Source organism: Pomacea canaliculata, linkage group LG7 (assembly GCF_003073045.1).
Source record: "Pomacea canaliculata isolate SZHN2017 linkage group LG7, ASM307304v1, whole genome shotgun sequence".
Taxonomy (NCBI): domain Eukaryota; kingdom Metazoa; phylum Mollusca; class Gastropoda; order Architaenioglossa; family Ampullariidae; genus Pomacea; species Pomacea canaliculata.
Genome location: NC_037596.1, coordinates 145,001 through 162,739, shown reverse-complemented (window position 1 = coordinate 162,739; position 17,739 = coordinate 145,001). Strand labels below are relative to the sequence as shown.

Sequence of the window (17,739 nt, the reverse complement as noted above, 5' to 3'; positions counted from 1 at the left end):
TTGTTACAGAAAATTTATTATCAGCTGTAATCCATGCCAACATAACAATGCCTTTGTTAATTTTTAGTACTGCAGACATGTCATTTGTTCTATAAAATAAAATGCTATAAAAACCTTTAAAGGGAATAGCAAAAATAGATTTGACTCCTCCTACTAACAAATCAGAATACAGCACATACCAAGTGTGTCCATTTTCCTGGGTCAGTCTTCCAATCCCACTCCAGACAGTCAACATCCTTTGAAGATTGTACGAGAAAATGGAACCCCTCTGGCAGTTTTCCTCCTGTCATCTCCTTTTCCTGGTGTTGTTTCTCCATCCTTGAAGCCTCCTTTTCACATCTTTTATATCATCTCTCATCTCTTCCAGAAGAGACAGCTGCTGCTGTCCCAAGTTTCTCTAGTTGAGCTGGAACCAACGAAAACAATAAGAGAAAACATATAAGATGTGATCTTTGCTGGCTTCGCTATAATTCACAATGCTTGGAAAATATAACTACTCTTGGTTGCTTTTTCTATTTGTCATATATCTATTTGATATCTGATCCATATTTATTTCAATTTTTTTTTTTCACTATGGCAAAAGAAGGCTGGAATTTTCCACTTCTGGCTATATTTCACAAAAACACTGTTAATAAGTCTTGGCCGAGAGTAAGAAAAAACAAACTTTTAAAATGATTATAAACAAAATGACTTCAAATTACCTTCCAAGGGGTTGTGGGTCCCTATGCTGGCAGGATGAAAAACTGAGAATGAGTGTTGGAGATGTGAAGGCAAAAGTGAAATAGTACTTTGTCGATAGCTGCTACTTGGGGACACCCTAGGGCTGACAACTACTGGCGGCAGAGAGTATGGCAATGGTGGTGGACACTGCTGCATTGAATGGTCATCACATAGTGATTCCTCGGCATTCTTCTCTCCTTCGATGTCTGTTAGCTGTGCATCCCTGTGTCATATGAATATATTTGCATAAACTTATTTAGCTCAGTAAATTTAAAACTATAAGCTGTTGATATGTTGTTTAAAAACTTTATTTTTTTTAAAGAACATTTTATTAAGAAAAAATTTGTTTATCACTTTAAGTATGCTATTTTACCAGGAAATTGACACAGCCTTGTGTCCTTACAATGTCCAAAATGATCCCTAAAATTAAGAAGATAAAATGAAAACAGACCGAAATCTAATCGGAGTTATCCGTGGCCTTTTTGTTTGATTGGGAGTATTTGTGTCATCACTCTCCACCTGCGACATTTCTTTCAGTCTCTCGCAGATTTGGCTAGCTGCTTGGTAGTTACCTTCATGGAAATATTAAAAAGTAGCCAAATTAAATTTCACCAATCCAGACCAAAAGTATATCATACATTTCCCTTTAACAATACTACACTTTTATAGTGCAGCATAATAACCAAAGTTACAGTACCTGCTACAGTGTTCCAACAGTCCAGACATCATCTTTTTATCTCCTTCCTTTTTCCTGCAGTACATAATGGTATAGCAGTCATTTTCACAATGCTCACACGCTTCATAAATTTTCTTTCTGATATAAATTCATTATGAAATAAAAAATTGCACTTACTTAATGACTTGTGCAGGCAAACTGGATGCATGGGCCATGAGGAATCCGGTGTTTAATAATGAAGCTTGCAGATTTTGGTGGCCAGTTGCACATCCTGCGACCACTGGAATCTTTAAAAATGCTAGCAGCCAGCTGTCTGGAATTACAGCTACTGGCCCCTTTAAACCTTCTGCTTCTTCCAAAACAACATGGAATAAGGCCATCTGCTGAAACAACATGCAGTTTGTAGGCATTTTATCCTAAATATGCAAAGCTTATTTCTTTGTAAACATCACTGTTAAATAAATATGTAAAGCAAACATAAATAAAATATGTATGTGTATAGCATATTTGCACTGATAGTTCAAATGCAGGTGTTAAACACAACATAGCCCAGTACATTTCTTTCCCTCCTAAAGGCTAAAGGCTGTAAACCCCCCCTGTACCCATGAATTTACCCCCTTTTCAAGAAATTATTAAAAAGTAGCTGAACAAGATAGAAGATCTTCTATTGATAATTCAAATTGATAATGACAGATCAAAATGTGTTGAAGTGGAACAGTCTTACCTGAATTTTTCTTAAGAACGTACTTTTATGATAATCCAACCAGACTAGATTTAGACAGAGATTCTTTAAGTCCAAGGTGAAAATAATATCCAGAACTATTTTCTACAGATCTACTGTTTAACTTTTGGGGGGGTTTTCAACAGTGTTCTGGGATGCTTGGGGAGAGGTGTTTCGTTTTGATCCTGATCTAGATTTTGCGAAGCTGAAACCCATCGCGAATGGATGCTAATATCGAAATATCGCCAGTTAAATCGTAATCACAAGTTATTGGAGGAAATTCTGACAGCTCCGAATTCTCTGCATCATTAATTACGACTAAAGAATTATCAAATTGCTAGGGTTCAGAACTGCTGAGCCTGCCTTTACTTCTTTCTTGAAAACTTCTGCATTTATTGCTTTCATGTATTTCTGAACGTGTGCTCTAATCCTTCTCCTATGAACGTGGTATTGATCTGCATTAAATTTGGACATTGTTGGAATTAATAAATAACTAGTATATTTAATTTAGAAAATGTATAAGTTAGATAAACGTACTGTATTGTTGAACAGTCGAATGCTGCTTGCAATTTGATCCTGGAGAACACTTAAATTTCCGATCAGCTGCAGGAGAACAAAATGGCGAACAGAAACAAAAATTTGAAAATGGCGGCCACGGCGGCTGTGCACGTCTGCCATTGGCTAAAAGTAGTTGCTTGTATTAGGAGATCCAGTCAGAATCGGATTTTCGTGATCATATGGGACAATCTTTATGGGACCCATATGGGACCTATTTTCAATGCTGCTAGGGATGTTGGTTATGATTATTGACTGTTGTCATGTATACGTGGTTTATGTCGTCCTGCTCTTGTTGTGATGCTGTCATGTTTTCGCTTCTCGTGGTGCTGCTTTAGTTCTGGCGTTAGTGATTAACAGGATTGCCGCATGTGTGTGTGCTCACATTGAGTACCAAACTGTTTGTTATGTTTGAAACATCGTCAGTTAGTGGTGGGTCAGTGGTGTTCAATGCGCTTAGTAGCAGCAGTTTTTGTCTCTCTCACACTTGTGTTCCTTTTCAGCCACCTTTCATGAGTCAATTACACTACTCTGCTTCTGTGTTAAAAGTCCTTGCCAAAAATGTGTCTGGTGTATTGGATATTAACTTGCTGTCGTATTGCAGAAAACTTGGTCTAATTAATAAGAAAACTGTGCGTGGAGTACGTGGTGGGAGGAAAGTGCGTGCATGTAGACTTGCTCATTCCCGTTCAGACTTAGTGCAAGTGTTAGCACCAAGCTCTGGCACCAGTGAGCCTCTAGGACTTGCTGCCTCTGTGGAAAGTTTGTCTTTGGGGCTACGGCCCTGTTCCTGTAATTCTTCATGGTCCATTTCATCTGTCCTTGATGGCCCCTTCACCACTGTGTTGGTGCATGATGACAACCCTGTGCCTATTGACATCTCATTAATTTCTTGTGACACCAGTGCTCCTGCTGTTCCTCCGCCCTTCTCCCCTACTCCGGCATTCCCTTTCCAGTTCACAAACCTGTCCCCTCACTGTACGTCTATTGTGAATGAAGATGGGTCTAGTGTTGACCTCCTTACATCAGAAACGCTAGATATTACAAGTTCGTCTGAGAGTAAGATAGTTCAGACTCAACTGTTATGTGGCCTTCTTAACGCCCAGTCGGTCGTCAGGAAGGCTGTGGACATTCATGATATGATTATTGACAAGTCACTGGATTTGCTGTTGCTCACTGAGACGTGGCTTAGGGAGGCTGGAGATGAACTTGTTATCAAGCAAATCACTCCCGTGGGATACTCGTTCATTCACAATCCCAGGTCTGGAGATAGATGTGGTGGTGGGATTGCTGCTGTATACAAGAAATCCGTGCTTCTGAGGCCGTTGGTGTCAGCAACGTTCAAGACTTTTGAGTCACTCAGTTTTGCCCTCACTCGTGGTTCACTGACGTTTCATGTCTTGCTTCTATATCGCCCTCCTTACTCTAGAAACAACAAAGTGACTAATTCAGCGTTCTGTGAAGAGTTTATTCCCCTGGTCTCCAACCTAGCTGCTGCCAACAAATACTTGTTAATTCTTGGAGATGTGAATCTTCATTTTGATGTGCCATCGGACCGTGACACTAAGAGACTTTGTCAGCTGTTGGATTCCCTTGATCTTGTTCAGCATGTCAACTCCCCTACCCACTGTAAGGGTCACACCTTGGACTGGGTTATTGCGAGACCCGGCCATCACACTGTTAGGTCTATTGTTGTGGAAGACTTGCAACTTTCGAATCACTTTCTTTCAACCAGTGACAGAAAATGAACTATTGAAATTAGTTCGGCGTTGTAGCCCAACCACGTCTGTGGATGATCCTATCCCCACTCGTGTTCTTCTCCAGCACCTTGACATTCTGCTTCCTGTAGTAGTACACATAGTCAATGCTAGCCTTTTCTCTGCCTCTGTACCCAGACAATTTAAAACAGCTGTGATGAAGCCTATCTTAAAGAAGCACAACTTGGACCCGAGCTCGTGTAAAAACTATAGACCTGTGTCGAATCTGCCTTTTGTTTCGAAACTTGTGGAGCGTGTCGTTGCTCAGCAGTTGACATTCCACCTGGACCGCTACAGCTTATTGGATAAATTCCAGTCGGCGTATAGACCCAAGCACAGCTGTGAGACAGCCCTTCTGCGTCTTATGAACGATCTTCTGTGCAGTGCGGATGCAGAGAAAGTGACTCTTGTGGTCCTCCTTGATCTGAGTGCGGCCTTCGATGTCATTGACCACTCCACTCTTCTGACTCGTCTCCAGATGGAGGTGGGCATTGGTGGTTCCGCCTTGCAGTGGTTCCATTCCTACCTCAGTGATCGCACACAAAGGGTGATGGTCAATCAAGCTTCTTCAGTGACAGTTCCATTGCTGTGCGGTGTCCCGCAGGGCTCTGTTTTGGGCCCGGTTCTATTTTCTATTTACACATCTCAGCTTGGTCCTCTCATTGAGAAGCATAATGTGAACCGTAAGATGTTTGCTGATGACACGGAACTCTATTTTTCATTTAGTACTGACAGTGAGTCGGTGAGTGAAGCAGTTTGTGCTGTAGAAGATTGTTGCTTAGAGGTCAAGTCATGGATGCTGAGGAATAAACTCAAGCTTAATGATGAGAAGACGGAGGCGATGCTATGTGGTTCCAAGCTTAGCCTTAGCAAAGTCTCTCTAGACTCCATCCAAGTGGGTCAAGCTAGAATCCCACTCTCCAGCTCCGTACGGAACCTTGGACTCTATGTCGACAATCTTCTATGTCTGATCATGTCAGTTCTGTAGTCAAGGCATGTTATTTCCATATCCGCACTCTTGGACGACTCCGACCCAGTCTTAATAAGAAGACTGCAAATGCAGTTGCTGTGTCCCTCATCGGTTCTACATTAGACTATGCCAACAGCTGCCTCTGGGGGATTTCAAAGAGCGAGTTGTCGAGGCTACAGCGAGTGCAGAATACGGCTGCGAGGATAGTTGCAGTAAAGAAAACAACTGATCATATTACTCCTGTACTTCGTGACCTACATTGGCTTCCTGTGTAGAAAAGAATTGAGCACAAATTGTTAACTTTGACCTATGGCTGTCTTCACGACCTTGCGCCTGTCTATCTGCAAGAACTCATTCGCTGTTACCAACCCCAGCGGAACCTTCGTTCAGCAGCACACTTCAGACTTGAACGACAGAGTGTTCAGTCAGGGAATGCTAACAAGAAGACTGCGGGTTTCAGATCCTTCTCCAATGTAGCCCCGCTTTTGTGGAACTCGCTTCCCCTCTCGACCAAGGAGTCTGATAGTATTGCGTCTTTCAAGAAAAATCTTAAGACTCACTTGTTTAAACTTTTTTGAAGTTTTCATTTGACCTGCAGTTTGGTGGCTGCTGGGATCACCGCGCATTGAGCGCATCTTTGTGGTGCGGATACTAGCGCGTTATAAAACTACATCATCATCATCATCATCATCATCATCATCATCATCATCATCATCATCATCATCATCATCATCATCATCATCAAGTGTACGCTTTAATTTACTTTAAATATCTTCTACAGTCCTATTAAAAATGACACAATGTTGGATCAGTATTGTGCTCAGAACTTTACTGAAGAACTTCCAATGGCTCAGAAATCTTGAAAAAAAGAGAAGCGCCCTCTTAGCCGCTGCCTCACCTTGGCTGTGTTTAAATTTCGGCGTTTTAACAAAGGAAAGAAGAAAAAGTGTGACATGGAATGGCTTTGTATTATTTATAACATTTATCGTGGACAGCACTTAGGTGGTCACAGGAAGGTACCAGGTAAACATGGTCACCTGTATGTCCTGCACTTGGCTTCTGACAGAGGAGTGTGCACTCATTTTCTAACGCGATGTGTTTAAAGTGTATTGAATATTATTTTTTATTGCTTCCATAATATACATACCCGAATCGTGTGGTTTACCAGAACGATGCAGATTTTTAAAAATTCAGGTCAAGAAGACTTGCAAGAAAAGGTAATACTCTTTCATCCTGAGTTTTAAAAATGGCCGCAATGAATAAGGTAGCAAAGATGTGGATCAAGTAACCAGTGGAAGCAGATCCAGTCAAGCAGATAATCCAATACAGGTGTGGTGACAAGAACCTCATCCAACCTCCTGAGTTAGAGGGAAAGTATGCAGAGGCTGTGTAAAAGTAGACGAAGGGAAATGGAAACCACGAAAAAATCAAAAAGGAAAACTATCAGACAGTATTTGTCAACGGCAAGGACAGTGAAATAGTCATCAGGTACATCAGCAGTTTAATTTAGAAATGAAGATTTAGTCAGTGAAGATGACTGACATGGAATAATGTATTCATGACAGAATTTTTAAGAAAAAAAAATCGATTTCTTGGTTAATAGGGGGAGTTAAAACAGATCATATTATAATTCAGGCTGCGACACCAACATCATTAGTATCAAACATACAACTGTCTATAGTTGACAGTCCACCTCTTGTTTGCTAGGAAAGTCATACTCACATTCCGCAGCTTCCCCAAACACTTGATGACTATGTGTTGAAATTACCTTGTGTAATAAACATCTTGTGAAATATACATCTTGTGTAAGTAATTTAGATGTATAGTGAATTGTTTTGTGGTTTATATTTTTAATTCATATCCGTACCCGTAATTGTGATTATTTCTCTCCATACACAAGAATATATCATGTACATTGAATACTTTTTTTTGTTATAAAACACAGATTTTATGTTGAAGTTGGAAAATATCAGCGACACTTAATGTAATGGTTTTTATTGATTAATAATAAATTTCTTTTTCCTGATTTATTATTTTCCGCTTTATAATTTACATTTTTTATATTTGATAATCAGCATTCCAGAATAAGGCTGCGTGAGTAATATGTGATACAGTTAATATGATAACGAAAGTTTTATCATAAACATCATTTAAAGTCTGATCTGATGCTCATTATAACTTTGCTACTAACAGCCTTAAATCAAACTTATTACAGACAGAAGGAGGGATGAAGTAATGAAGAGTGACCTCTGTAGGAAGTGTCAAGAGGTTAGCTATTTGACCCTACTATAGTGTAGGCGGTGTGATCTCTTTATTACACGGTTATGTACACGCTGAGGCCAGACATACACTTCGTCTTTTAGAACTGCACTTGTTGGCTGCATCACAGTGCACCAGACGACACAAGCTCCATTTGCCCAAGGAAGAAATGTTTATTTCGGTCATACGACAACGACAAACATACAATACGTACTGTCACACACGCTTACATAGAGTTGTTATAAGTAAAAATGATTTTTGTTGGGATAGATTAGGGCTGAAGATCGGTTCCATACTACTTTACAGATTAGTAACTCAGTTAGTCGCCCATTGAAAAGACATTTTGCGTATCCATCACAAATGCCCTCAAAGACAGTCACATACGGACAGCGGATGTCCTCCCTGTGTGCTGCTGAGCAGTGGATCTCTTCCTAACACACTCGCCACTCAGACTACAAGGCTACATTCACACGCTCTCTGAAAACATATTTGTTCACAAAGTACTATCCCTGAATTACTATTCTTAACTCCCTGGCAATACTGTCTGTCCTGCTAACCATCATGTAACTACTCCATCATAACCTGTTTATAGTATCTACATCTCTTCATACCTTCATCCATTGCTTTACCTTCTACTCTTGTACCTCATCTTTATGTTGTTCAGTGTGTGTATACGTAGCTCACTGTCCGCTGGCTGTTATCTTTTATTTATCATTACTAGTGTGCGCAGAGTGTGAGATCTCTCTTGGTCGTGATGTTGCGTGTTATTAGTTTTCAATGTCTATATCATCTTGTTTTCGTTTCTGATGTCGGACAGCACAACAGCAGTACCCGTAGGGTCAGACAAGTACGGAGCAGGCTCTGGTCCTATTGTGTTCAGTGACCTGCAGTGTGTGGGGAACGAAACCAGCCTGGCGCAGTGTCAACACTCGGGGCTCAACATACACTACTGTGAACACAGGCAGGATGTCACGCGTCGCGTGCAACCTCAGTACGTAGACAATTAATTCTTAAACATTTACAGTTACTCCAGTAGTTTATTTATATTGTCAATAGTGTAATTATCGTGTTGTTAGGAATGGCTCTTTTAGTTTCCAATTACCGTTCTTTGGTCGATAAGACTAGAAATCAAATATGTTCAGTGTGTTTCAGACAAATAGCTTGTTGTTGTTGTTGTTGTTGTTGTTGTTGTTGTTGTTATTATTACACTGTGCAACAAAGTAAAAAATATATAAGGAAGTAATATGTGTTTTTTTATATAATTTAAATATGCTGATTACACAGGTAATATTTAATAACAGCTAGCACGTCTCACTTAACCATTTCCTTTGTTAAGACGATTAACAGGTAGGGCATACTGTAATATTAATGTTGGATTGTTGTTAGTAGAAAACGACGCTTGGATCTAGATTTCCTTCTAAAAGAAACATTAGTTTGCCTCTGTAAGAACCAGCTGGATACAAACATTGTTTGTTAAGCCAAAACAAGATTCTAAAACCCCATGTAAAAATAAAATTGATATCTTCATTAACTGTGCTCCACCCCTCTGTCACATGTTCTGAAACATTTATCCATGTTACTTCTTAGAGAACGGCACTATCTGTAGCTGCCTACATCATATTAGACGGATTGCCATTTTTGTTAGGATGTCATTATGTATGGTATGTGGCTTGTGTATTTGTTAGTGGCTTGAATCTTGAAATATTTCTAAGTATGATTGCACGATTAATGTCATGATTCAAAAAAATGTAAACAAAAACAAAACAAAACAAAACAAACAAAAAAAAAAAAAAAAAAAAAATTTTGAAATATGTTGTTGGTTTGAGGCTTGCTAAGATCGGAAATACCCTTAGCCCACATACACAATGGTGTTTTATATACAACAAACTATTTTTGGCTTTGAGCCCTAAATTCTCTCTCTTGTGGTCTTTTTTTATGAGAATGAATGTGGGTCTTGGAGAAGTTTTAAAACAATTATTTTGGGGAGTGCTATAACTTGTTAGGTATAGTAATATGCCTTAGTGTGCAATGGAAGGTTATGTGCTCATGTGCTTTTTTTTTCTTTTAAAAAGAGCAAGTAGAGTTCACTTTTATTATTTGACGCTGACATGCTTTGCTTCAGGCGTTTAGAGTAGTGGTTTTGCTGCATCAATGACAGGTTTACAGACACGTGTGTGTGTGTTTTTCTTTTTCGTGTGAAGTGAAGAAAAACACTTTTCATATACATTTTAGAAGCTTATTTATTAGTAATAAAAATCAACAAAACCCAAACTTTCCAATATGAAAGAAGCGTTCAGGGCCCAGCGATACGTGCTTCATGAGCAGGCCGACAACGGGCTGTGGTTTACATGGAGAGGATATGAGCACTACCAAGGATATAATACCCAATGTCAAAGCCATGGATATACGCCACAAAAGAGCCAACATGGCGGCTAGGTCGAGTACAAGATTAACAACGACCGACCTCGCTATCAGCAAGCTCCTGCGAGGGGTCGGCAAGAAGTGTGGTACTGGAGCCAAAGCAGAAACCAGGCTGAGGGGGGCAGATTCAGTGCACAAGGAAAGTACGCACGTTACACCAGTGCGGCAAAGTTCAATAGGTCACTTATGAACTTAAACGGTACCGATGGGACATTGTGGAACTGGCGAAGGTCAGATGACAAGGATTTGGAGAAACAAAGTAACACAGAACTGGAAAACCTCACGAACAGACAGACAGACAGACAGACAGACAGACAGACAGACAGACAGACAGACAGACAGACAGACAGACAGACAGACAGACAGACAGACAGACAGACAGACAGACAGACAGACAGACAGACAGACAGACAGACAGACAGTTCAAATGTCTATGGAATGGAGACCAGCACTGAAAAGATCAAAGTTATGATCAATAGCAGCGGCAAAGTAGATATCTGTATTAAAGAGGTACAGCTCGAAGAGGTAAGAAACTACAAGTACTTGAGAGCCAGCCTCTCTAAGGACGGCAGCCCCACGCCATAAACTGCTGCTCCGTGCCGCCTGCATAAGGTAGACAACAACCGTTTTGTGTCTAATAAATACAAAATCTAAAACCATAATGCTTGTGCGATTTATTTGCTACAATGACAAAGTTGACGTTGTTGATGATGATGATGATGAGGATGATGATGATTGATGACATCTAGTACTGGCGTCTGTAGGCTCGTTGCGCTCCTGAGCAGAGAAAGAAAATGGTGACCCTTTCAACGTTATTTTTTTGTATTTAATATTTATTGGCGTTGTGACCCTTGGAATTCGATGGCCTTGTGCAGGTGACCAGTTTGTACATGGCATAAGCCGCTTTGCGTCTGGCTAGTAGTTATACCTTTCACGCCTTCAATAATAATAAAACATTTGTAATTTCATAAAGCGAGGACAATGTTTACTAGCCCAGTTTTAGAAAAAAGGAAGAAAAACGTATCCATCTAATACTTATGCAACATGGCACTTTTTTCAAACAGTGTTCCCGTTTATTTATGACAAAAAGTACATAACTTTTTAATGTAGCATATTTGTATTTTAACTTTTAGCTGAGCAGTTAAGAGCTCGTGTAGTTAACGGCACAGCGGAGGCGGGACGTCTGGAAATCTTTTACGATGGAACTTGGAACACAGTGTGTGATTACGGTTTTGGACAGGAAGAAGCTTTGGTAGCCTGCAAAATGTTAGGATTCAACAGGTATATGTAGTCTAACGCACTCATTAAACACATCTAACTAACAAGAGATAAGTTTATTTTACACGTTTGATCCATTGGATAATTATCATGCTAATAGGAAAGTCCAGTAGTCTTCTTATGTGGAGGGTGTTCAGTTTAAAAGGATTTATGGGTCACCATTCCCTCTGATGGGAAAACTCTTGTTATTGCAGAAGCTAATTGTGCCATGTTTATTGGTAAAATAAACCACTACGACCGTCCCTTTCAGTTTGTAGAGTTTGTAGAGTTATATTTATTTTGGTTATGCAGTGTAAGTAGCAGTAAGAATCAATGATTTGTGCCTAAAAAAAAATGAAGTTTTAAGATACAGTATTGTTTCCTATAGCACGTATCCATGACATATATACTTCCGTAAAACTTATTTCTGCGAGAAGTCTTTTTTTTCTTATTATTAAATTCTTATTAAAAACGTGGTGGTACTGGTATTTTAAGCGATGTAACTTTACAAGTGTACGCACTGGAACACTTTATCTCTTGTAGTGAGGGATTCTTCTTCAGTCCTATTACAAATAGACACACTGCTGTATAAGTAACGTGTTTTAATTTCACCGGAATGTCAGGCACTTGCTTTCTGACAGAGGAGTGTGTGCTCATTTATTAACTCTAAGTGTTTAAAGTGTATTAGATATATTTGTTAAAAATTAATTCTCTCTTTATCTACATATCGCGTGATTCGTGTTGCTTATAAGTACGATGCAAATTAAAAAAAAATCAGATCGTCAATATTTGCAAAAAAATACTCTTTCATCCTGAGTTTTTAAAAATGGTCACAATGAATAAGGTAACAAAGATGTGGGTCGAGTGACCAGTGGAAACAGATACCGACAAGCAGATAATCCAATAGGTGCTACAGGTGTGGTGAAAAGAATCTCATTCAACCTGCCGAGTTATAGGGAAAGTATGCAGAGGCTGTATAGAAGTAGACGAAGCAAAGTGCAAACCACGAAAAAATTAAAAAGGAAAACTATCAGACAGTATTTCTCATTAGGAGAAAACAGCTCCTACAACAATATGACTAACAACAGCAAGTACAATGAAATCGTCATCACGTACATCAGCAGGAAGAATTTAGCAATTAAGATTTAGTCAGCGAAGATGACTGACATGGAATAACGTATTCATGACAAAATTTTTGAGAAAGGAAAAATAAATGTGATGGTTAGGAGAATAGGTGAAGTTGAAACTGATGCTATTATAATTCAGGCTGCAACACCAACATCACTAGTATGCAAAAGTACAATTGTCCATAGTTCGCTGTCCATCTCCTGTTTGCTAGGAAAGTCGTACACATTTCTTAGTTTCCCAAAATACTTGATGACTATGTGTTGAAATAATATTGTGTAGTGAAGATCTTGTGTAAATAAATTAGATGTATAGTGAACTGTTTTGTGGTTTATATTTTGAATTCATATCCGTACCCGTAATTGTGATTATTTCTCTCCATTCACCAGAATATATCATGTACATTGAATACTTTTTTTGTTATAAAACACAGATTTTATGTTGAAGTTGGAAAATATCAGCGACACTTAATGTAATGGTTTTTATTGATTAATAATAAATTTCTTTTTCCTGATTTATTATTTTCCGCTTTATAATTTACATTTTTTATATTTGATAATCATCATACCAGAATAAGGCTGCGTGAGTAATATGTGATACAGTTAATATGATAACGAAAGTTTTATCATAAACATCTTTTAAAGTCTGATCTGATGCTCATTATAACTTTGCTACTAACAGCCTTAAATCAAACTTATTACAGACAGAAGGAGTGATGAAGTAATGAAGAGTGACCTCTGTAGGAAGTGTCAAGAGGTTAGGTATTTGACCCTACTATAGTGTAGGCGGTGTGATCTGTTTATTACACGGTTATGTACACACTGAGGTCGGACATACACTTCGTCTTTTAGAACTGCACTTGTTGGCTGTATCACAGTGCACCAGACGACACAAGCTCCATTTGCCCAAGGAAGAAATGTTTATTTCGGTCATACGACAACGACAAACATACAATACCTACACACGCTTACATAGAGTTGTTATAAGTAAAAATGATTTTTGTTGGGATAGATTAGGGCTGAAGATCGGTTCCATACTACTTTACAGATTAGTAACTCAGTTAGTCGCCCATTGAAAAGACATTTTCTGTACCCATGACAAATGCCCTCAAAGACAGTCACATACGGACAGCGGACGTCCTCCATGTGTGCTGCTGAGCAGTGGATCTCTTCCTAACACACTCGCCACTCAGACTACAAGGCTACATTCACACGCTCTCTGAAAACATATTTGTTCACAAAGTTCTATCCCTGAATTACTATTCTTAACTCCCTGGCGATACTGTCTGTCATGCTAAACATCATGTAACTACTTCATCATAACCTGTTTTTAGCATTTACATCTCTTCATACCTTCATCCATTGCTTTACCTTCTGCTCTTGTACCTCATCTTTATGTTGTTCAGTGTGTCTATACGTAGCTCACTGTGCGCTGGCTGTTATCTTTTATTTATTATTACTGGTGTGCGCAGAGTGTGATATCTCTCTTGGTCGTGATGTTGCGTGTTATTAGTTTTCAATGTCTATGTCTTCTCCTGTTCGTTTCTGATGTCAAACAGCACAACAGCAGCAGCCGTGTGGTCAGCCAAGTTCGGCTTACTTCCTATTCTGTTTGGTTACCTGCGGTGTGTGGGGCACGAAACCAGCCTGGCGCAGTGTCAACACTCGGGGCTCTACAGACACGACTGTGAACACAGGGAGGATGTCGGCGTCGTGTGCAACTTCTGTACGTAGACAATTAATTCTTAAACATTTACAGTTACTCCAATATTTTATTTATATTGTCAAAAATGTAATTATCGTATTGTTAGGAATGGCTCTTTTAGTTTCCAATTACCGCTCTTTGATCGATTAGACTAGAAATCAAGTTCAGGGTGTTTCAGACAAATAGCTTGTTGTTGTTGTTGTTGTTGTTGTTGTTATTATTACACTGTGCAACAAAGTAAAAAATATATAAGGAAGCAATTTGTATTTTTTAATATAATTTAAATATGCTGATTACACAGGTAATATTTAATAACAGCTAGCACGTCTCACTTAACCATTTCCTTTGTTAAGACGATTAACAGGTAGGGCATACTGTAATATTAATGTTGGATTGTTGTTAGTAGAAAACGACGCTTGGATCTAGATTTCCTTCTGAAAAAAACATTAGTTTCCCTCTGTAAGAACCAGCTGGATACAAACATTGTTTGTAAAGACAAAAAAGATTCTAAAAATCCATGTAAAAATAAAATTGATATCTTCATTAACTGTGCTCCACCCCTCTGTAACATGTTCTAAAACAAACGCTTTTGTAAGAACTTAACCGTAGCAAATATTTCATCCACCTTGCAGTTGTTCCCTCAACCTTGCAGATTTTTATCTTCTTCCTGCAGTAGATTTTTACACCTTGCAGTTCTTTTCCTCTTGTCTGTGTCAGCCATGCGGGTGCTTAGTGGTGGGGGGCAAAACTCATAGAGCACTAGATGTAGTACACTAGTTTCAATAAAAACGAATTGTCCAGAAATCAGTGCTTGTACCGTTTACCTGAAATATGTTCTCTCCAGTGAGTAATCGAAGTCCCACTATTTTGGTTTTCCGTATTTCTGTAGGTGTTTTGCTTTGTTGTCAAGTGTAACCCGCACCTCAAAATCATATTTTTCTCTCTTTGTCATCAGTTACATTGTCACTTACGTTCACCTTTCCCACGACTTGGAACACAACTGACCATAAATCTTGACCTTTTGTACCGCCGTCAGCACGCGAGTTCCTACTGTCTGCGATTCTTCTTTACTTTGGTACTTAAAACGAAAGCTAATTTCTCTTTTAGCCTTGTTCTAAAAATTTACTGGAAAAATTAGTCTGGAGGACATACATCAGAAAAGGATGGCCGTGCTCTTAATTAGTGTAGCAGCGGAAACTGGTCATCCCGTTACTCCAACCTGGACACGCTTGCATGGATTTCACTTTAGTTGTTTTGCAGAGGATCTGGTTTTGTTACAGAGTTACGGGTGCTCTTACAGCATTTTTTGAGTACGATTTAAAAAAAAAAAATGCAAGGTCACTTGTGCAAACTTCTGATACAGAAAGCAGCACAAGAAGACCAAAAAGACCGGCTTAGTGAGTATCAGTGAATCTGATAGTTTTCCTGGGGGAAGGCCTTGAAGACAACGGTAGCACAGTATGATTATCTTGGAATTAATGTGAGCTCGCACTGGCAAACATTGCAAAGCTTGCAGAGAAGTGTTGTCACGTGGTCGTTTTTATTCGTACGAGTGACATTCTTGTGAGACTCGTAAAGTCATCCAGTAGGCGTGTCACTTAAGGCTCTACGGCAATCTGCTTCAGGGTCAAAATTGAAAATCTAAAGTGCAAAAAAATGGACACGGTATTAGAAAAAAAACCAAACAGCTGAAGGGCAGTCTTCGGCAGGGTGTTGTGCCGGGTCTAATGGCCAAAGAAGACCTAATTACGTCGCTTGTAATGTGGAAGTAACAACCACCCCAAGTGACAAACCCGAGAACCTTTAGGGAAGAAAAGGGAGAGCATATGTGCCAGTGTAGAGGTGTCCTAAGTGGAAGATGCGCAGAGTCACGATACATTGTGGAGCAATACATTTAGTAATTACTCAAAGATATCCTTTTGACAAGCTCTGGGCTGGAACCCACAGGGGAGGCGCAAGGTTGGGAGACCCAGACAGACGTGGAGACGATCAGTCCACAGAGAGGCAGAGACAGCTGGCATGACATGGTGCCAACTAGAAAGGGATGCCCAGGACCGGGTCCGATGGCGGCGTGTGGTTGCGGCCCTATGCTCCACTGGGGGCGAATAGGAACGAAGAAGAAGAAGATCCTTTTGAAAACAGTGGCTCTGTTTTTTGAAAACAGTTCCAATTATCCATGTGACTTCTTAAATAACGGCAGTCTCTGTAGTTGCCTCTATCATATTAGACGGATTTCCATGTTCGTTAGTATGTCATTATGTATGATATGTTGCTTGATATGTAAATATTAGTGGCTTAAATCTTGAAATATTTCTAAATATGATTGCATAAGTATCATGGTTTTTATAAAAAGAATTAGCAAAAAAAGTAAAGAAGAAGAAGAAAAAGAATCAGGGAAAGGTTGTTGGTTTGAGGCTTGCTTAGATCGACAATGCCCGTAGCCCACATACATGGTGGTCTATATACAACATACTATTTTTGGTTTTAAGCACTGAGTGATCTCCCTTGTGGTTTTTTTTTTGTAATTTAGGAGAATGAATGTGTTTCTTGAAGAATTGCCACTGAATGCTTTGCTCCAGGCTTTTAGAGTAATGCTTTTGTTGCATCAATGAGAGGTTGATAGACAAGTTTGTGCTTGTGTGTGTGTGTGTATGGTGAGAAGTTAAGCATAGCACTTGTCATGAACATTTTAGAAACTTATTTATTATGTAATAAAAATAAACACAAACGAAACTTTCCACGATGAAAGAAGCGGCCATGGATATACGCCACAAAAGAAGCAACATGCCGCATCTGTCGAGTACAGGATTAACAACGATCGCGTTCACTATCTGCAAGCTGCTGCGTGTGGTCGGCAAGAAGTGTGATACTGGAGTCAAAGCAGAAACCACGCTGAGAGAGGAAACATTCATTGGTACAAGGAACGTATGCACTTTACACCAGTGCCGCAAAGTTTAACATCTAACCCAGCGGTTCTCAACCTGTGGGTTTCGCCCCCCCCCCCCCCGACGTGGGGGGCTCGACGTGCTTACGCGCGAAGGTGGTCATTTTTAAAAAGTTTCTTATACCAGTATTAGTGAAATCAGCTTACATTGCTGGCTAAGGGGGGCGCGCGGACGTACCTTTGTTTGTCAGGGGGGCGTCACAAGTAAAAGGTTGAGAACCGCTGATCTAACCCAAGAGCTTAAACCTTTACTGGTGGGACATTGTAGAACTGGTGAAAAGTCAGATGAAAAGGATTTGGACAAACAACAACAAACGGCTACAAACTAACAAAGAAATTGCAAGACCTCACCGACAGGCTGACAGTTCAAATGCCTATGGAATGGAAACCAGCAATGAAAAGATCAAAGTTATGGTCAATAGCAGTGGCAAAGCAGATATCCATATTAGCAAGGTACAGCTCGATGAAGTAAGAAGATTTCAGTACTTGGGCGCCTCCATCTCCAAGGAGGGAAGCTCCACATCATAAACTGCTGCTCAGTTCCTCCTGCGTAAGGCAGACAATAAGCGGTTTGTGACTAATAAATACAAAATCTACAACAATAATGCTTGTGCGATTGATCTGCTACAA

The 17,739-nt window shown here is 39.6% G+C and overlaps 2 protein-coding genes across 4 annotated transcripts in view; one reads left to right on the top strand and one right to left on the bottom strand.

Moving 5' to 3' along the window:
• Positions 1-311: 311 nt before the first annotated feature.
• On the bottom strand, positions 312-1,750 carry LOC112569221. Of its 3 annotated transcripts, XM_025246950.1 has the most exons (5): positions 1,574-1,750; positions 1,418-1,471; positions 1,172-1,292; positions 702-943; positions 312-406 (listed from the first exon to the last, which is right to left on the bottom strand). In XM_025246950.1, the coding sequence occupies exons 3-5, from the start codon at positions 1,246-1,248 to the stop codon at positions 348-350; spliced, it is 378 nt and encodes a 125-aa protein (XP_025102735.1). In that variant the 5' UTR covers positions 1,249-1,292; positions 1,418-1,471; positions 1,574-1,750; the 3' UTR covers positions 312-347. The 3 variants fall into 3 exon arrangements, with proteins under 3 accessions (XP_025102735.1, XP_025102734.1, XP_025102736.1); XM_025246949.1 differs by having other exon boundaries at positions 1,172-1,471; XM_025246951.1 differs by lacking the exon at positions 1,574-1,750 and having other exon boundaries at positions 1,418-1,567.
• Positions 1,751-14,041: 12,291 nt separating this feature from the next.
• LOC112569220 (deleted in malignant brain tumors 1 protein-like) overlaps positions 14,042-17,739 on the top strand; it is a 32,464-nt gene continuing 28,766 nt past the window's right edge. Inside the window, exon 1 of the mRNA XM_025246948.1 lies at positions 14,042-14,186. The gene's annotated coding sequence lies outside the window, so the exon portion shown is untranslated. The remainder of the gene's footprint in view (positions 14,187-17,739) is intronic.